This window comes from Centroberyx affinis, unplaced genomic scaffold (genome assembly GCF_046629955.1).
Source record: "Centroberyx affinis isolate AG114_WGS23_722 - 3 ecotype Tasmania unplaced genomic scaffold, CSIRO-AGI_Caff_v1 ptg003779l_1, whole genome shotgun sequence".
NCBI lineage: Eukaryota > Metazoa > Chordata > Actinopteri > Beryciformes > Berycidae > Centroberyx > Centroberyx affinis.
This window is the reverse complement of record NW_027281652.1, coordinates 66,932-87,511: the sequence shown is the minus strand read 5'-3', so window position 1 is coordinate 87,511 and position 20,580 is coordinate 66,932. Positions and strand designations below refer to the sequence as shown.

Below are 20,580 nucleotides of genomic sequence, written 5' to 3'. Positions count from 1 at the left end.
ATTCATGTAAAGGTAAAAACTTTATTGCTCATGGTATGAACCTGCTGACATTAATATAATTACAGTAACAGCACAGTTTATTGAGCTGGAATGAGGTGCAGTTTCACTCTATGGAGACGACACATTTATCAAGGCTGGTGTCACTTTACATATAACCAGTTCTGTGAGCACTTTCTTAAATTCATTAGCTGAGGTGGGAAACTTTTCATAAATATATAGATCTGATTTATAATGACATCGGTGAATGAACACTGATACTGATATATTGGCTTATGAACTGTGAATTCACTCTAAATTAAAACTGAATGCACTCAAACCCTGCTCTTTCTCCCTGATGCCATGGATGGACTTTCTACACACTCCACCTGCAGAACCTGAGATGCATAATGTCACCTGTACAAATGAATATTATAAACCATACAGAGGTATTAGGCTATGACAAAAGCATGTTTTCACATGCAAATCCTCCCTGAACAGAAAGCTCAGAATAAGAAGAGGGGCAGCTGGAGGTCGGCTGCATGCTGTGAGAAACGGACTGGACTTGTCAACTTGGTCTCACTGTGCTGGATGTTGCTCAGTTGCTGTGCAGCTTTCATACCTCCATTCTGACCCTCATTCCTCCTCCCAACCAGTATAAAACTGGGTTATTGATAAACTTATGGACCAAATGATTGAGTTAACCCCTTAAGCTAACAACCTGATTTGCACTTTCAAATATGCTAATTCATGTAAATTACACATTCAATCAGCTATACAAGTACCGTATTGTGAATGAAACAAAAATATGATGCAGTGTATTAGGTACATTATAAAGTGGTAATCTTCCAAACATGAGTGTGGCCATGCCTGGCATATTAATTTCCATAAGTGGGTACCAATTCTAATTTGCATATTTTAACATTAAAGCTAATTTGAAAGTAGTGCAGTGTCACACAGTATGAAAGTTACATACTGAATGACCGCAAAGGATTTCTGATTTCTTTCCCCCTTTTTTTTTTAACAGCCATTATATGCCGCAGGGGATGATGTGTGAAGCACTCTTCCACAACTTGAATGCATGTTTTAAGTTCATGTTTGGATTGGTTAATACCAATATGATCGAAATACCAAAAACATGTATGTACTTACAAGTGACACAGAAATTGCCATTATTTTGTGGTCAGCTCAAGGCGTTAACCGTATGCATCAATCAGTCCAACATAAGTTTTCTCTCTCCTACATAAACAGCATGAACTTCAGGTTTGAAAGATGTAAAAGAACAAATGTGTTCATTCATATATTTATATATAAAAATCTAAAAACAAGGGATCAGTGCAAGGGAGAGACATTCAATGGAGAGTTTGACATGGAAGGCAGGCGAAGGTTTGTCTGAAAATCTATCTAGAGAAAATATTTCTTGTCACTTTCTGCAGCTTATCATGCTCTATCGAACCTTACAAGACAATTTTTGCATTGCCCTGCTATGTGAATGGAAAGGAGTTTTGTCGGGCTTTCAAGGTCAGGCAATATCATACTCCAAATTTACTTGGAAATGAGATGGATATAACTAGCTTCCATGTAAAAAATAGAATCTTCCAAGATATCATTTAGCATTTTCACCCAAATGAAATTTAAGTGCAAAAGTGCTTTTCCAAATTGTAAAAAAAGGGAATCCAAAAGGTTCATGGTGCCATAAAGCTATTCCATACAAACCCAAGCACAGAGAAAAACATTAAAAAAAACACATTTCAAGAGGACTTGAAACAAGTCATAGACAATGACAGGAAGAGTATTAAAGCCTGTGTCCAAGAAACAATAGTACAGGCAGCGAAAGACAGCTCCCTCTGCTCAGTTTACACAGCGAGGCAGTCTCATTTCAAAGGACTTAGTTTCAAAAAGGCTATAGTCATCAGTGGCACATGGAATATCAAACCCCCATTTGTCTATTTTGGCATTTCCTAAAATATGAATTGGAACCCAAATTGGTTCAAAGACATTTTTTAGGTCCCCACAATAAAGGAATACTAGAATGTTTTAATGAGATCAGACTGTTGCAATATGGGTTCTGGGCTGAAACTATTTTAAGCCTAGTTTAGGTGCTATGGTAGACAGAATTTGTTTTTGGCATTGTTTCAAAGTATGGGTTGACTTTGTTCAGCCTACAAAATAACTGTGATTTGTTTTTCCACAGCCCTGTCTGGGTAGTTCAGTTGACAAAAGGCCTGACTGGCACCACACCCCGAGTCAACAGCGGCCTGTGTGTTCAGGTTAGTGTCCGGGCTCAGGCATCCTCCTGTAGAACAGCAGGTAAGGTGTAGATGTGGAGCAGGTCTCGGGAGAGCAGGCTCTCAGGAAATCCTCCTCGTCAAACAAACGCACCTCAGAGTCGTCGAACAGCAGCCATTTGCCCTCATATTCCAGGAGGCTGTTGAGAGCCTGCTGCTCTGTGGCTTCCATCCCACCGCAGCCAGTCGCGGACGCCTGCTCTCCCCCAATCCCATCTCCAGCCTCAGGCTCCTTTTTCAGCCCAGTCTCAGCGTTCTGCCCCAGGCCGTTGGTTCTCCTGCGCCTCGTGCCCTCTGTCGCCCCGCTGCTGGTTGCTTTGTCTGCCTGTTTGCTGCTGCCGTTCCCCAGGTCATAACTAGACAAACTCCTCTGGCCCCCTAAGAGTCCGACTCCACCCTCTGACTTTTTGCCTCCCGTTTTGCTGGTGATGCTGCTAGCTGAGCTAGCATTAGCGCCTCCTCTGCTCTGTCCCCTCCCCCTCAGGCTGAAAGACACCTCACCGTCGTCATAGTCCAGCACCTCCTCTTTCTGCTGCGTTTCCTCGCCACCTTCCCTGTTCTCTTCCTCCTCCTTCTCTTCTTCTTCTTTTTTGACTTGCGGCCACAGCTTCACATCTTTCAGATCAGACATGCGGATGTAGGTGGTGTAGTGGCCGCTGCTGATGGTGACGCCGCTGTGCATGACCACGGCAAAGAGCTGGTAGTGTCGCCCCTCGGTGGGCGAGGGCCGCGTGCACCACTCATCCAGGGACAAGGTCAGAGGGGTCTGTAAGGGAGTGTTCACCTTGGACAGGCCAGCATACGGGTCTAGTCTGGGAAGGAAAGAAAGAGGAGGAAGAGTTAATATCTATGACATGGATGAATATCACCATGGTCATCAAGGGAAAAATGCTCTATACTATACTTTACTGTGTATTTTCACACCTTAGTAGCAAATTTCCACACCTACAGTCCTCTCCATTCCAAAAAATTACACTCGTCAACAATTCATCAACTCACTCTAAACCGTTGGCAGAGAAGCACTTGAGGTGAATGGTGACGACTTCAGGAGTTTTGTCAAACAAAAGGCTCCTCTCCGCTTCTGTGTAATGGTGGCAGGTCTCACAGAAGTACTTGTCCTCCCCGACAATGCGCTCCACTGAAGCAAACTGGGAGATGGCCCATTTCAGAGTCTTCTGCTCTGGTTTAGGGTCTGGAGAGACTGGGGAGAGGGAGGACATCGACATTGACATTAGAATTCTGTTATTCATTTTAGTCCACTTCAGGGTCTGTATTCTGGCTTAGAATCTACAGAGATGGGAGGGAGAAGAGACGAGTGCATGCTTATCATGAGATACTACTTGGCTTTTAATCTCTTCTGTCATTCATATTAGTCAAAACATCAACATGGATGTGTTCATACAGATAGTCAAGCCAAGAAGGCTTTTAAACAAAGCAATTAAACAGATGACGCATCAAAAACGTTACCAAACCGGTTTGCCACAGTGCTTGCCTGGGGCTTTCACTGAACCCTGGTATTTCTCATGACTGTGTGTTTCTGTGAGCATGCCCTGTTGTCTTCAAGCCTTTGCAAGGTTGTGTTGTAGTCGTATAAATAGTAATAGTAATAATAGTAGTAGTGTTCAAAATAACAGTGATAAGAGCAGCAGTAGTAGAAATCCTCACCCTCAGAGAGGTTGTCGGGGCTGCTGGGCTGGTCCTCCTGCACCGGGACACTGATGTCCTGGAAGTCCTCCCTCCTCTCTGTGTAGCTCTCACACTCCAGACAGCGAGTCCTCAGAACCAGCCGTCCCTGGAACAAGCGCTCCATCAGGTCCAGGCCCGCTGAATACAGCAGAAACACAGAGAGACATGACTGATGCATCCGGTCAATGACTTTAACCTCTGCCCCGGGCCCTCGCACTGTGACAGCAGCATCATTAGCTTACATGTGACTGACAGACAGAAACTGTTTGGCAAGAGTCTGTTTCTAATCTTTCCTGTCTTAGCTTCTTCTTACTCTTATACGCTATTCCATTCAAATGTTTTCAACTTTCTTAAATGTGTGTGATTTTAAAATGTACTAAAAAATTACTTTTACAATGAAATAAACCTGTAAGAATGGAATGTGTCATGAAAATGCCATATACAGCAATATTATCATGTAAAAGGCTACATTGAGACACCATAGACAGATAATAAATTAAATAAACTACTTGATAAATGCATCCATCCATCCCTCCCCTTAAAATATCACCGATGTTCCATGCCCCTTACAGTAATAGTTTCATACCCTGACTTTTCACTGCCTTCGTGTCCTCAGCCATGTTTTCTGTTGGTTGCTCTTGACTGGTTTTCCCATTCTGAATGTGGTCGTTACTCAGTCCGTTCTCTTGCTCAGGTTTGGCCTGGTTCTTTGCTCCAGTGATGGAGCTGATCTTCCCCACACTGCGGAACTTGGAGAAGATACTGGGCTGTTTCCCTGAAGGCCTCAGCCAGCTCAGCTTGGCCCTCTTCTTCCTCTTCCCCTCTACCTCTTTAGAGGCCTTTTCACCTTTCCCCTCACCCTCACTCCCTCCTTCCTCCTCCGTGTTTTGTTTTTTCGTCCCCTCCTCCTCATCCTCCTCCTCCTCCTCCCCCCCATCTTTGTCTTGGGTGCTGTCCAACGTGATTTCAGTGGAGGACTTCCTCTTGGAGCGAGTGAACGGTTTCTTTCTACTAACAGCGTCTTCCTCAGCATCAGATTTCTTAGATTTGGCAGATTTAGGCTTCTTCTTGGCATTTCCAGCTTCAGTGTCGCTCTTTCTCTTGCCATTGACTTGGCCGTCCTCTTCTGTGGGAGTTTTTTCTTCGGTCACAGAACTGCTGGGACCAACATCGGCAGCGCTCTCCAGTTTGACCTCTATCACATCGTCACCCTCCCTCTCGCCCTGCTGCTCCTTCCTGATGGTGTCGCAGGCCTCCTGGATATATCCCAGGATGCACTGCAGCACCTCCTGGGCATCATGCTGGAGATAGCCTTCGTACATGGGGTTCAGTTGCCTGCAACACACATACGTGTAGTTAGTGCAAGACAAAAAACCATCATGAAAACATCACTACCAACAAACACAGTTAAGTTGTTACCTGGTACATTTTTTACATAAGCACTCATGCATACAAGGTGATGGAATTCAGGTGCTTGTTTAGATCACAAAAGACAGCACCAGTGACATCACGTTAATTAAATTTAATTACTTAATGAAAACTTTTAAAAATTGAGTCAGGTTTTAAGAAAGACAAGTCAATGGCAAGTCAAGAAAAAGGGTAAAGGTTTGTCACACATCACAACCTGTCACCTTGGGTAGCAATGAACTAGTTTACCATTTGAATGTACAATTTGGACAAATTCAAAATTGACCTGTTTACCTGGTCGCAAGCGCCAGGGGAGCAAGCCATTACCTGAGTGTGTGTAGTATTTTACGTGGCGGCGTGGCTAGCTCTCCTTCACTGTAGCTGTCAGGGTTGAGCAGGAAGCTGGACTGGAGCTGCTCCACTGACGTTATCAGGCTGTTGAAGCTCCCAAGCAGCTCCATCTGAGCCGGTAAGGCCTCCGCTATACCTTCTGCCTGCTGAGAACATACAAAAAAAAAACATAATAATGAGCTTTCAACTGCAAAGTTGTCCAAAGTTAATAAACTGTAAGTTCATATCTGTAATTTCAGTGTTTTCCAGAATTCAAATCATAATTAAACATCAATCCATTTTACTAAACTAAACCAAACAAATCAAGTTACATGCAAAACTAATAATACATTGTAATGTTTGAATACATGTTTTAGAGTTTTGTTATGATCAATGTCTATCTATCTAGTTATGATCAAAGAATATCCCATTGATGTAACACAGGATGGAGTAAATATGTGATGAATGATATGTTTCAATGTAAAAAAGTCAGCTGTATTACACAAACCTCTTCATCACTTTTAGCAGTTTCTTCCTTTGGTTTGTCTTTCTTTTTGGACAGGCCGTACAGCTTCTTAATGCCATCTCTGAGCCCTGGACAGTAGTACAGCACCTGCAGTAGCAATGACAAGACGTTAAGAAGATTAGTGTGTCAAAACATATTTTCCTCTCGTTAGGCCAAGCAAAACCCCTCCTTTCCAAAGGATATACATGTTGGAAAATATACATGTTCATCATTTCAAAACAGCATCAGTGTAATTTTATTTTTTCCTATCTCCATTATTGCCCATGAAAAGTCTAAACCCACTGATGTTTTTGCCACAGTCACAAGTTATTGTGGTCTGTTCTACTGCAGGTCTGGGCAGACAATTATCATTAGCCCTGGAAGATTCAGTCAAATGATGCCAATGGTGTACACATCAGCCTTGTGAACCTTTCACACCAAGCAAATGTTGATTTCCTTGACAAAGGTCAATGAGTCAGGTCAGTCAGTAAGGTCAGGTCACAATTTGTGGATGTAAAAAAACTCACAAGAAATGATGGGTTGATATAGGACCAGTGCCACAGGACGATTATCGTCACTTGGTGCAAAACAAATTCTGGTCCCTGCCCTGTTTACCTCAGTGTTGTTCATTAAAACGTTAATGTTAAATTGGTTAAGTATTAACCCTTCTATGCAGGTTATAATATGTATACTAGCCAAACAGCCATTTAAGAATAGTGATTTTCATGTTCTATCCATGCAAGTTCTCTGGTAATGGCCTACCTGCAGAATACTGTTCAAATAGCAGGTGTTGCCCAGGTTGTTAAGCCCCACAAATGGCACCAAGTTCTCTCTCTTGTCACATGGCATGAGAGGACCGGGGGAGGCTGGACATGGAGAAGGACCAGGCACCACCTGGTCACAGTTGCTGAACAGTGAGGAAGAAAACACACACAATTTGAGTTTAAGAAAAACTGAACAGCCTTAAGTTACTTGCTTGATCTTGACCATATCAGTATTGCACTACTAATATCAGCCCATATGGCCAATTTTAAGTCATACATCTTTTTATACCAGCATAATTCTAATAGCAAGTTTTCAATGCCGCATAAAATAGCAGGTCCGGGACCTCCAGGGGTCCGTAAGGGCGTTCCAGGAGGTGCCCAGTATGTGAGGACTAGTTTAATTCACTATATAAGAATGTGTAACAGTGACTTTTGATCATGGGTTTCACTGCCCCCTCCCCACCTACAGTACAGAAAGATGTACATCATACCTAACAAAATTTCAGATGAGTTTCTTGAGGCAAAATCTCACCAAAAACGGGTCTGTGGGTTAATGTTAATGGGATTCCTTGACTGACATGAAAGTTAGGACATAAGGGTGGGTTTTTGGGATGATCTTAAACTGATTCCTCACTGACAGGACAGGCCCACCTTGCTTCAGGCTCCACAGGTTCAACAGTTTTGGGTTCATCTGCTGGAGGTTCAGAGAAATCCAGAGCCCGTTTAGTTTCTTTCTTCTGGAAGAACTTCAGAGATAGTTTACTCTTCTTGATGGGGCTCCCCAGGGCCGCCACGACGTTTTCACCCTGCAGACCTGGCATCTTTTCCTAGTGTCTTGAAGGTAACTCTGACTATGGAAGAGGCAACAGCGCACCTCACTGGTAACAAAATGAAACAGGCAGATGTTATAAAGTCGGCGGGTACCACCAGAGTTGAGGAAGCACAAAACTCTGCGCAAATATGTATATCTAGCTAAATAAAGTAAGCTAGACAGCCTTAGTTCATAAGGCGCAAGGCTGACTGAATATAGCAACACATTACATAACACGTTAGCTAGCTAACGCTAAATTACTAGTGCCTGTATTCATTGTCCTCCCGGCATCTGGACTAGATCAGTCTCTAATGGTAACAGTTACATTGTTAACGTAAAGAAGTGACTGCGCTGTGGAAAATAGCGAACAATAAACAGAAGTAGACCACTTATCACAGACAACAGTGAGAAAATGGGTCAAAACGGTGTGGTGCGGTAAAGAAGTGGGAGGAGGAAAAAGACAACACGCCGTGTCTAACAGTTCCTTGCGAGCAAACTGAATCTCAAAATCGCTACCGTCTGCGGAGCTTTGTTTTCTTACCTTATTAATTCATTTCAGATATGTTTAATGTCTTCTTTCGGAATATCCAACCTTAAATCCTCTTAGCAGAGTATTTGACAATTCAGACGGTGCAGGCAGAAGTTGGCGCTTTTTCCTACCGCAAGACCCAATGCTACATCGCCGGCACGACGTCAAAACAGTCGCCAAAAATGTTAGAATAACAACAACGCTTATCGCTAAAACTATTTCCGACATTCGTTCGTAGCCTATAAAAGTGCGCATAAATTTGTGAAATTATACAAAGTGAAAAAACCTCGTCACAGATCTCAGGCTTTTTGTGAGACACCAATTTCTTGTAGGACCATCTGGCCAAATGCGGAAGGCATTTTTGTAGTCCCTTTTCAAGCTGCGTCACACCATGGGCAGTATAGGCGATTTTGCCTTCACGTTAAAAGTGTACAAGTTCACAGTAGTGGACCTAAGCTGTGGTTAAAACAATACTTTTTCAAAGATCGTAGACTACCTTCCATGCTGTCTGGAATATGATTTGTAGTCTTCCTTTGTGTTATTTTGACTATGAATATGCCATCCTTGATGGGCCTATATGATACATGGCTTTCTTGAATAAAATAAATATTTTAATTTACGACGGAATACAAATTGAAAACACATTCTTGCTCACTACTTTAGTAGGCTACTTTGTACTGCAAAAAAAACAAAACGTTGCTTCACGTATTCGTCGATAGGGCTTTTATTTTTGAAAGATGTAACCGGAAGTAATTTTTTTCATTCTGGCGGGCTTGACACTGGTCCTTTTTCACTCAATCTGAAAAAACATGTTATTGGCATTTTGTGAATGCTTTGTATGAATGTGAGGCATACTGCAACACTGGCTGTTTTAGTATATTATGTGAATATATTTTCCCACGAACGAATACACAAAACACGATATGTCAACAAAACGGTACGTACAATGTCAACTTTCAACCGGCAGGGGGGAACATTGGCCATGGAAACAGAGGTTGACTGTCCAGCATCGTTCCCACCTTCTCTGGAGCATCTTCTTATCTGACAGGCAGCAGGGGCTATCATACGATTTTAACGGTAAGACACTATCACATTTTACTGGCTTTCTGCTAGAATAGATAGGTTTAGCAGAATAATCTGTGTGGATGGTTTACCGCGCGCTTATTTAATCAGAGTAGCGGGTTATTTATATCAGTTGCACTGTGGTGATGTTATTAATTAATAGGCTACAGAGTGTTGGCGTGCGTTTAACGTTACGGGGAGGACTGCAACACCTGAATGCAGCGCAAAAATAAGAAACGGCAGGTGCGTTGTCTTTTCCTCAAAAGGCTTGCATAAAGCCAATATACCCAGAGGCGTTTGTCAATACGACGATGTGCGTGCAGGACGGACCGCTGCTGCTGCTGCAGAGTGCCTGCTTGGTCAGCAGCAAGATGTATCGATGGACCTGAGCTGTGCCTCAGCGTCCACAATCTGCTCTGGCTTGGTCCAGTCAAGTGATGCTGCAATACTGTGCTGATGCTGATACTGTAGTTGATGGTAGTAGTTGGAAGGTATCCAGCACTTTCTATGGGGCATCTCACAGCTGTACCAATCCAACCCAATCACCAGTTACATGCTGGATAGTGGAGCTACAGCATACCATCACCATCCTCAGCCTATACGTCCGTTTTTTATGGGGCTGCCTTGCCTTAAACCCCTCTTATGATGTTCAGTAATGGGCTTTATGAAATAGACTTAATTACAGCTGTACAGACCAGCAGGTGATTCATCCAGAGTTAACAAGGAGAGCTGGAGGGGAAGTGTTGCGCCCCCACACATCCCATCTAAAATCTAACCAGGGGATGCATTATAAGGGGGGATTACTGTTTTTCTTCACCTCCCCCATCACCGTCTGGTAACAGCAGTCATCATTTCATCAAGGGAAGCCTTCTCTGCTGTGTTTTCCAAGGCAGAGCCTGCCGCGCATATCCTGAGCTATACTATGGACTGAATTGGTCACAGGGCCTTGTGTTTGATAGGCCATTACAGTACACATTGGATGCGGCAGGATTGTCAGACATTGAACAGAGCATTAAGTGAACAAGGTCACAGATTTGAGTAGTGGAATGGTGGGGGAGTGATGTGCTGTTTCACCTTTCCCTTTAAAATCTACAGTGAGCAAAGAGAACACATTCAGGATGGCCTCCTTTTTTTTTTTTTTTTAGAAATGAAACCACAGATTTTAGGGAAAACAATTACTCACCATCCACTTTGTTGAATTTGAACTAATTACCCCTGACTGGATGCAAAAAAAACACAGAAATATTCTCACCTACAGGCAGCTCCAGTGGGAGTTGAACCCCTGAACCTGTAGCAGTTGTGAGCACCGTCCTCTGTGCACTGAGCTATAGAATTGGCTTTTACCAAGGCAGGCTTTGTCCCAGGAGGCATGTGGCTCTCAGGACTGGTGGATGGTAGGGCAGCTCAGAGTCCTGACCCCTGAAACCCTCTCCCCCCTCTCCCCATCCTGCACCCGCCCACCCTTTCTCCCACTGGGGGGGGGGGGGGCACTGGAGGGAAAATGAAGGCATGTTGAGCGACATGCTTGTCCAAGAACGACAAGCATGTCCTGAAACCTACCTAGCACCGACAAGCCCCTCTGTATTACACACACACACTCACACACGTGTGCAGTGTTGTTGTTTTTTGCCTAATTGCACAGGCCAGCTGGGTTTAGCAACATTAGCCTCCTCGTTTCATCACACTCGTTCCCTCTGTGTCCCACTCTCTCTCACACTCACGCACACACACGCACACACACATGCACACGCGCCTACACAAATATTCCCAACTTATAGAGAGCTTACTGTGCGTGCTCCATCTCTCATTAGAGGCTGTTTGGGCTACAGACTGTCCGACCCTGTTTGTCTTTGCTTTGCTCTCGCATCAGCTGGTTTATTTATTTTCTCTGTAAGCGCTGGCAGACATACCACACTGGCTCTGCTCAGTCAAGAGACTAGTTTTGTGCATGCATGTGTGTGTATTTGTGTGTGTGTGTGCGTGCGTGTGTGTGTGTGTGACAGAGAGATCCTTAATGAGATCTTTTATGAGCGTGGGTGTGCGCATAAGTATGCATACATATGTGCATATATCAGGTCGGATCTGAGCTCACTCATGTGATTCATGCTGAAGAGGAGTCTCTCTCTCTCTCTCTCTCTCTCCCCCTCTCTCTCTCGCTCCATATACTGTGCATCATCTGAGCGACTCCCATTTGATGCATGCTGAGGAGGTGGGTGTGTCCAGCCAGGCAGTCTGATGTTAGGAAGCGGTAACTCTCCCATCCTACTCAGTCTGCTCTCTACTCCCCCTGCTCTCCTATTTCAGCCAGTCTGCCTGCTCACTATAGCGTAGTACACTCTCCTCTCATGCATTTCTGTTCACCGGTGAAGGAAACACATGCGTAACCCACGCAGGTAGACAGATGCTAGTCTGTCAGCGGAATTCAGAGTTTGCTTTCGGTCGATAGAGAGAGATACATGTGAGAGAGACCTGGGAGGAGGGGATCCTGAAGTTTGCTCCCCACCACCATTTTTTGCCAAGGGATACCAGTCGCAGCTGCAGAGGTAAGGGAAAGATAGATGAGGTCTGCATTTATATTTATAGTTTCTTTCTTCTGTGTCTCTCACTCTTTTCCTCTCCTACATTTTTTGGTTTTTCTCTGTTGCTGATTTTCTCATTTGTGTCCTTTTGCTCATCTCTGTTTCAGTTTCTTCTCCTCTCCTACTCTGGCTTCTTTAGGTATCCCGTTCATCCTGTTTTTGTTGTTTTTTTGCTCTTTCTCTCTGCTACTATCTGGTGCTCTAGTCCTCCTTTCTCTTTTCTCTCAATTCCATTCAGTGTAATTACTTTTTTGGCACGACTCTTTATCAGAAACAGTATTGCATTGCAGGAGCAGTATACAAAATGTACATTTGTAAAACCAACAAACCACATTTTTTACATTCAAACCATACTGGGGTGATTCTCCTACTCCGTCCTTCGTGCTGGTATCATGTTTTTTGCTCTGTGTGGTAATTGGATGCTGCGTGCACACAAGCACACACACACGTGCATGTGTGTACAAACACACTCGCAAAGGAAATCTGTCTCTCACCTTCACACACACACACACGCTATTGGTTGTCTATTACATCTCTCTACTGTTTCTCTCCATACTCTATCTCTCCTTCTATCAAGCACTTGGGTTGGCTGGACCGTGTTTCAGTTTACTGCCCTGCTGGCCTGACTAATGTCTTTCAGCTGGAGCTCTGCATGTGCACATACATACACACACAGCTACAACACACACACACACACATACTGTAGAAACCAAGCTAACCAGGCAAGGGATGGAGATAAAGCGAAGGAGTGAGGGATGGTTAAAGAGAGAAAGAAGGCTGTGTTGTTCAGAGTGCCCATGCATGCAACTTTCGCTTGGTTGCTCTTTTGGGATCTGCATGCATTCACAGTATATCTCTTCTCTCTCTCTCTCTCTCTCTCTCTCTCTCTCTCTCTCTCTCTCTCTCTCTCTCTCTCTTTCTCTCTCTCGCTCTTGCAAAATCTCTGTTGCTCTCTATCTCTGCTCTTTTTTGCATGTATTCACAGTTAATCTTGGTTACTGCTCTGCCTGCCTGCCACAGAGCATTGGCCATGGTTGGCTGGCTAACCACAGCTACACAACATTAAAAAGGCAAGGCGTTTTTTTACATGGGACATGTTTATATGGGTGCCGCTGTGTGTGTATGTGTGTGTGTGTGTGTGTGTGTGTGTGTGTGTGTGTTTTATGCGGCACTCACTGATGACATTAAGAACTCTCCATTCATTCTAAGGTCAAGGGATCGCATTGTTATTCACACACACACATACACTGACCTCCAAGATATGGGTGACCTGCATTGGGGTGCAGTGCCCCGGTAATGTGCGTGTGTGTGTGTGTGTGTGTGTCAGCGTGACTTTCTTTGAGGTGCAGAGATGTGAGTCATCCCATCTCCCATGCTGGTGGCTGTTAGAGGCGTTCATTGTAATGATGCCATGATGTGTGATTCGCAAATCGTCGCTGTCTGGTGGAAACCTCGTATCTCCAAGATGTCAGCTTTTCAGGAACTAAGAAAAGCAGCCTTGTTTTCAGCTCGTCAGCCCATCATGTGTTTTTGAGTTTATCCAATGGTTGTCAAAGGGTTTCATAAGACCAAGGCTCAGAGTTTTCTCAACCCATAGAGGAGCATGGCATTCTTCAATTGCAGTTAAAACTTGAAAATCACCATGATTGGAGTGACGAGGTTTTCATGTGACAGCATGGAAATGATACATTTGTTTTGAACTGCTCCTTTAGTGAATCACAAATGATGAAGGCCATCTGTGTGAGAGAGACATTAGTGTGTCTACCAAGTCATGGATTCAGTTCCGTTGGCACATATGCTGGGTGCGTGTGTGCGCGCGCGCGCGCGTGTGTGTGTGTGTGTGTGTGTGTGTGTGACCTGCAATTGCTGCGATGTCGCTCTCAGGCGTTAGGAAAGCAAAGGAACAAAAACTCCAGCATGTCACAACAAACAGGAATAGGACAGCTCTACTAAAACTTAAAAAAAAGCAAAACAGGACTTGACATTGAAGAATAGTCAAACTCTCCATCACTCACTCTTTGGTTTACATTACAGAATCCTGAAGCTGGATATTGGATGGTTAGATTTATGTTGACAGATAAGTGTGATACCTTTGTCTTTATAATGCAGCATTAAACCTGATGCCAGATTATCTGTTCACTACAAGATAAAACAAATTGTGTTGGGGTTAAATGGCATGAAGGCTGAGTTAGCCCAGTTTGTCCTGCAGTGGAAAACAGACCATTAGTGACCGAGCCTGGAGGTATTATTATACAGGAAAGGCTTAGAGGCTTAATCTGATGGAAAGTGTATTGAAGCTTCATAGGCGCACACACACACACACATACACACACACATAACAGGGCCCACCCAGAATCAGTGGCCACTCCAGTGAGCATCTTAGGCTGGCTGATCTTTCATAGAGCAAAGTTACACACACACACACACACACACACACACACACACACACACACGCACAGAGAGCACTTTGTCAACTGAACAACCAAACATGCCATGCTTTCTCCTCCCTCATCCCACACACACAGAACATGCATACACACTGTGTGAGATCAGGCCTTGTGCTCTGCGTTTGTGTGTGTCATGATGCTCACAATGATAATTATACAATGCTAATTTATTATCCTTTATGCATCAGCTAAAGATAGCCGTCAGCTGATAAACAACATGGCACCAAACACATGACTCACTGCAGGATTATTACACACAAATGTCATAGAATGTGTGTGTTTGTGTGTGTGTGTGTGTGTCTGTTTCTATCTGTGAGTGTTTGGCTAGAGCAGTAAATTGCAGGTTGTTTCCTCACCATCCCAGAGTGGACATGGGCCGGAATGTGGATTGTGTGTGTGTGTGTGTTTGTGTGTGTGTGTGAGTTGGCCGGTGCCAGTCAACGCCAGTGTGTGCTGTATTGCGACTGGCTGGGTGCCCAGCGCTCCCACATGGTTCATATTCTCCAGACTTTCACATCCACTGACTCCTACTAAGGCTTCTCTGAACCTGTAGCTTTGTCTGCGAATGCCTTTGTAGGCCCACACAATGTGAGCATGTGTGTGTGTGCGTGCCTGTGTGTGTGTGTGTGTGTGTGTGTGTGCTAATGTGTGCTAGGGAGTGTGTCTAATTGGGTGTGATTGCGCAAAGGGATGGAGGTGTTCAATTTTCACCAAACCAAAATAATCCACAACAACGGTATAAGCCGAAACAGAGCTAGAGAAGGAAAGAGTGTGAAGTGTGTACACGCACCTGCTTGCCAGTGTGTGTGTGTGTGTTTATGAATGAGTCATGCAGAGCGTTTGACACGGAAACACTTGGTTGGATTTTGTATTGTTTTATCTCCACAGTATTCCTAGTAAAAAAAAGAAAAGAATAAAAAGCTGATGTTCTTTCATTTAACAAGCGTCAGAGCCGGGGCTAAGGAGCTTTCGGGCTTCTTAGCTCCGCTATGGGAGGCAGCGGGACCGCCTGAAACTCTCTGCCTGTGTCAGTCAAAGAAGGCAAAAAACTCTCACGGAGAACACACGCAAGATACACACGAGAGCCGGGAGTCAGCTCACGCACGCGCCAGCACACATTCGGTACACACACCAGCCGAGCGAACGCCTAGGGGATAGCACTACTAATCTCATTCTCTGTTGACACACTATTCCTCAGTCGCGCCACGCTTCCACAGCTCCCTCCCGCACCGCGTCACCGCCACTCGGCACCCTAAAGGCTAGGAGCGTATCCCTTCCTATCAGTGTCGGCAGAAGGGTGAGTTCACGCCGGGGCTAGCCGGAGGTGTGTGTTTCTCTCCGTCTGATCGAGGAGTCATTCTTCCCGTTCTGCGATATGCGGGGCGCCCTCAGCGCGGCTGCTTCCCGCTGACTGCGCGGCTTAAAAAAAAAAAAAAATCCGAACAGGTTTGGGAAGGGAAGAGAATTTCACAACAAACGGCGGGAATGGCGCAGGATTTTCGGAGGCAGTGGCTCAGCGGGCTTTAAACTGCTTCCCGGGGATCGTGGTGGGAAGAGTGATTCTTTTAACGAACTCGATTCTTTTGGGCTGGGGAATCCATTCAGTCAGGACCGGTTCGTTCGACTTTGTTTTCTCATTTGCAACTATACAGAGATCAGTCCAATTACACTGAACCGATTTGAAATTTTTGAATTCAGTTCCGTTGGCGAACAGATTTGCGTAATTCACGTCAAAGTGTCGTTAAATAAACAGTTGATTTGTGAATGGCCCCATCACTAATGAGGGATACAGTTTTCTTCTAAAAGTCTTCACCTGACCCCGAATCTGTTTTTCCGGTTGCTGCTGTATAGGTAATTCATAAAAAATGTTCCCTAATTTTAGACAGCTAAACTGCTCCTCTCATGTTCATTCTTGTCTTATAATTCAGGTGCCAGAGAAGAGCAGAAAAACTACTGTAGCTGATAATTAACGATGCCAGTTCCTGTTCCAGAATCTTTTGGGGATCCATTTTAATCTTCCCTCAGCCTTCCCCCCTGAGTGCCAGTCCAGACTCTGGGCAGCACTGCAGCTGAACTGTCGCCGAGCCGCCTTGTTATCACAGTCACCGCGCGGTGTGTTTGCAAAGCCAATAAGTCATCCGCGTATTTTTTACACGCCTTTTGGAAATGCCTTTTATCACGGGAGACGCGCTTGGCGTTCTGTTGTGTCACCTGTCAAATGGAAACAGCATCGCTCCTATTTTCTTGTTAGTGAGGGAGGGAGTGACAGAGAAAACATCCCCTCCCTTGTTGTGACAGTAGTCTATTGGAAGACCAAACAAGCTGACACATCTTTGTTCACGTCTACCAGCGCCACATCTGTCAGAACGACGAGGGTGTGTCCCGCTGTGATGAGTTTTTCCAATTTTTGTTTACATTTTACAAAAGGGTGCGTTCGCTTTCACTGAACGCGACCGAGGTTTACAGCTGAATCATCTGGATAAACCAATGTCTCCAACTTTTTCTCACAGGACCCAGATTTTCAAACAACCCACAAATGATATTGCTCATTATCATGCAGGCTATTTAACCAAATCACACCCTGCTTTTACTTTCAGATCTTCCTGTGACTTAACCTTTGGAAACCAATCCAGTCTTTCAGAAACGTATGCTGTACATAGAGCTGTTGTTGTTAGTGAACTCAACAATAGTTAGGTTCTCTTGTGTGTTGTTTCCACTGTGGGTGTGTGAGTGGGTGAGTTTAGCGGGACAGGGGTCACTGAGGTGGGCCACAGCACATCGCTGAGGGGGTCCGGTGGAGGACAGAGGAACAATAGAGGCTGTAAGGCTCTCCCTTGTTCTTTGTTTACCGACTGGCTACGCTGGCTCGGTTTTCACTTTCTAGCCAAACCATACGTTCAAACTTCTCCACATCGCTATGAAAATTAATCACAAACAAGTTTCCATCTGTATTTGAGGTTAGGAGGCAGGCATGAGGTCTCCGGTGAGGTTGCCATGATTTATACAGCCAGCTCCTCAGGTAAAATTTATAGCGAGGGACCCACGCTGCAGCTCGGCCAGAAGTAAAGAAACACAACCGGACGTTTCTCAGGGCGCACACTTGAGGAACAATGGCCGAGTCCATCCCAGCATTGTTTCCCCATATTGTATCCCCGATATCTGCGCTTTAATGGGTTCCTGACATTAACAGGCAGGAAAAAACAGAGTCTGTCGTGAGAGGAGTGGAGAGTGCCGGAGGGAACATGGGACTTCCTTAATGGAACCCTCACTGTTAGATACTCCGCTCTGATTGGCTGGCTGCGGGAGGCAGGAACTTCCTGTAGGAGTCTTGTTGGAAACGACCACTCCCTGCAAAATGTAACTGTGAGGACTTGTTGTGTGTGCACGTGTGTGTGTGCACGTGTATGATGGTTTGTGAGAGAGAGTGCTGTGTGTACCAAGCTTGAACTTTTAGCCATTTGAGTGAACATATGAACATCCAAGGTGCTTGTGTGTGTGTGTATAAAAAATCCTGAATGTGGATACAGTATAATGTATTCATGGGAGCTGGGTTGTGTTTTGACTGTGCAGAGCAGAGATGGTGAAACACACATGCACACACACATGCACACAGTGCCTGTGGCTTGCTGTTTACATTGCATCCTATTGCCGCTGCTGACAGCGTGAGTGACAGAGAGAGACTGTGGGTAAACCACAACTATGCGAGAGTATAGAGGACTGTGTTTGTCACTGTGGCTGCTGGACAATAGGGGAGAGTCTGAGGGATTTGGTGCAAACCTGTCTGCCTATCTGTCATACAATCAGCGGTTTTCAAATTCTGGGTTGGTACCCAAAATGGATCGCAGGCTTGTTTTTGGCGGGTCCCCACATAATAAGAGCGCTGCTGTGTTTTCTTTAGACTCTCTCCCGAGGCGTGACTAAACTGCTTAAATTTGGCTTCTAGGCTGAGAAACTTTCAGAGTGGCCTATGTGATAGAATAGAATAGAGCAGGTGTATAAAGATAGTGGCCTCCTTGTCAACATTTGGCCACTTTGGAAACCATCTTTCTCTTTCTCTTTTAAAAGTTTTGAGAGATGTGTGCACTCTAAGGAAAAGTCCTATAACGTAGGAAGTTTGTGTCAGGTGCGCCGGTTCTAAAATTATTGACAAAAAGTAATCAATCAGAACTCACAGGCTGAAAAAAGACATTCAAAAAAGACCAATTGATGAAAAAAAGGACATTTACTTACTTTACTTAAAACTAAAAAGTGCCCAAAATGTTAAAGTTTTTGCAGTTGTTTGACACTTTTCCACCTTATGTCAATCACTCTTTCTTACTCAGCCTCTGAGTCAGTCTGTCCATCTTTTAGCCTGCTGTTTCTGTCTCTCTCCCTTTCTGTAAACCTCTCATCCGCCTGTAATCTGTCTCTCATCTGTTTCATTTGGTCAGTCAATTGTATCCAGACCTAGGAATATCAATCATTTCTTCCTCTTCCTCCTCTCATAGTATATCCAGGCTCGGACTGGATGTATTTCAAGGTCATTTGTGCCTGTGTGAGCTGCTGTGCATTGTGTATTTGTGGTATAGTTCTGTTTGTGCGTGGGTGGATGGGCGAGTTGGTGAGTTTTTAAGGTGTTTTTCTTGACTTTGTCCTCTGTTCTGTTGTGGGATGTGCCATTAAAGAATGTCCAAGTCCAAACAGTATTCCAAATTTATTCCAGTATTATTTTGCCCGGGTGTGTGTGTGTGTGGGCCTGTGTGCACCCGACCTGTGTACTGAGTGATGGTGTTTATGTCTGTCTCTTATTCAAACAGTAAGACATGCAAGTTCTGTACTCCCCAATCGCATTCTCAGGACAACTCCAACACATGCTTTCTCTATCTAACAACTCCTCTTTCCTAATAAAAGTTTTATGGCTCCCATCTGCAAGACAGAAAATTGGCTTCATGGCTTTTTCTCTTGTCCTCTCTCTCTCTCTCTCTCTCTTTCTCACACACACGTACACATACACACATCTATTCTCTCTTTGTCTCTCTGCTGATCTCTTTCTCTCTCACTCTCACTCATAGAGCATAGATGAAAACATAAATTAAATAGAAGTAAAATAAAATAAACTGCATATTAAAGCAGCAGATTCTTCACATAAAATATCTCTGGATAATAGCAGTGATGATTACAAAAAATAATCATAAAATACTTGTAATACATGTGCGAACTAGTTTAAAAGAAGGGATTACAGATTTCTCTCTCTCTCTCACACACACACACACACACACACTCATACAAAAATACACACACCTCTGCTGTTGCTTAGGGTGGTAATTGCTTTTCCGGGGGTTCAAGCCCACACATTGGAGCCCCCCACTGGGAATCTGATGAGAGATTATGTGGAGGTAAAGAAGAAGAGCGGGAGGAAGGCAGAGATGAGGCGCAGATGAAAAGGGGAGGGAAAAAAGGGAGTAGATGAGGGAGCGAGAGAAGAGGGAAGGGAGAAGATGTCTGTATGAGAGAAAAAGAGAGAGCATTCATGCGTGTGTGTGTTTGTGTGTGTGTGCTTAGAGCTATTTGATGTTGTTCCCATCTTTCAAACTAGCTGTGGTGAGATAGACAGCGGTAATGGTTTGCATGAAGCTCAGGAATGCAGATCAACAGATGAATGCCCCGCCGCTGTATATCAGTGTGTGTGTGTGTGTGTGTGTGTGTGTGAGAGAGAGAGAGAGAGAGTATATGTGTGATGTCATGCCAGAGAGAGAGGAATACATTATGCACAGGTATGCAGAGTTGGTATGCTCACACACACACACACTCTCTCTCTCTCACACACACACACCAGACACATCCTCCATTACAGGTGTTTTATAACTTAAATAGGTCTCTTTCCTGTCTTTGCTCTGCTCCCTAGAGCCACACACACACTCACACAGTTGCTTGTGAGCTACCAGGTGTATTCAGAGGTGTGTGTGCATGAGTGTGTATGCCCACATATGTTTGTATCAGGACCTTTCTTGTGTGTGAGTCACAGAGTGTTTGGCCTCAGTGGAACTGCTGCCTGACCGGGATTTAATGAGCCCTGAACTCTGTCTGCTGCTCCTCCACAAGCCGCTGTGCAAGTGTGTGAGTGTGTGTTTGTGTGTGTGTGTGTGTGTGTGTATTTCACTTTCTCACAGCTTCATGTTGCTTTCGGAGCTGCTAAAATAGCTTTTTTCTCCCATCA

At 44.5% G+C, this 20,580-nt stretch overlaps 2 protein-coding genes across 2 annotated transcripts in view; one reads left to right on the top strand and one right to left on the bottom strand.

Moving 5' to 3' along the window:
- Positions 1–15: 15 nt before the first annotated feature.
- Positions 16–8,424, bottom strand: usp1 (ubiquitin specific peptidase 1). Its single transcript, XM_071541040.1, has 9 exons — positions 8,309–8,424; positions 7,608–7,834; positions 6,955–7,099; positions 6,196–6,300; positions 5,685–5,854; positions 4,537–5,285; positions 3,930–4,088; positions 3,264–3,465; positions 16–3,076 (listed from the first exon to the last, which is right to left on the bottom strand). The coding sequence occupies exons 2-9, from the start codon at positions 7,775–7,777 to the stop codon at positions 2,248–2,250; spliced, it is 2,529 nt and encodes an 842-aa protein (XP_071397141.1). The 5' UTR covers positions 7,778–7,834; positions 8,309–8,424; the 3' UTR covers positions 16–2,247.
- Positions 8,425–11,773: 3,349 nt separating this feature from the next.
- kank4 (KN motif and ankyrin repeat domains 4) overlaps positions 11,774–20,580 on the top strand; it is a 72,708-nt gene continuing 63,901 nt past the window's right edge. Inside the window, exon 1 of the mRNA XM_071541033.1 lies at positions 11,774–11,901. The gene's annotated coding sequence lies outside the window, so the exon portion shown is untranslated. The remainder of the gene's footprint in view (positions 11,902–20,580) is intronic.

Bases quoted from the DNA above. Each gene is read 5' to 3' on its own strand.
- usp1 (XM_071541040.1), bottom strand. From the start codon at position 7,777: ATGCCAGGTCTGCAGGGTGAAAACGTCGTGGCGGCCCTGGGGAGCCCC. The intron at 7,100-7,607 runs GTGGGCCTGTCC...CTCACTGTTCAG, and splicing joins CCTGTGGAGCCTGAAGCAAG to CAACTGTGACCAGGTGGTGC. The intron at 4,089-4,536 runs GTATGAAACTAT...TGCTGTATTCAG, and splicing joins GAAGGCAGTGAAAAGTCAGG to CGGGCCTGGACCTGATGGAG.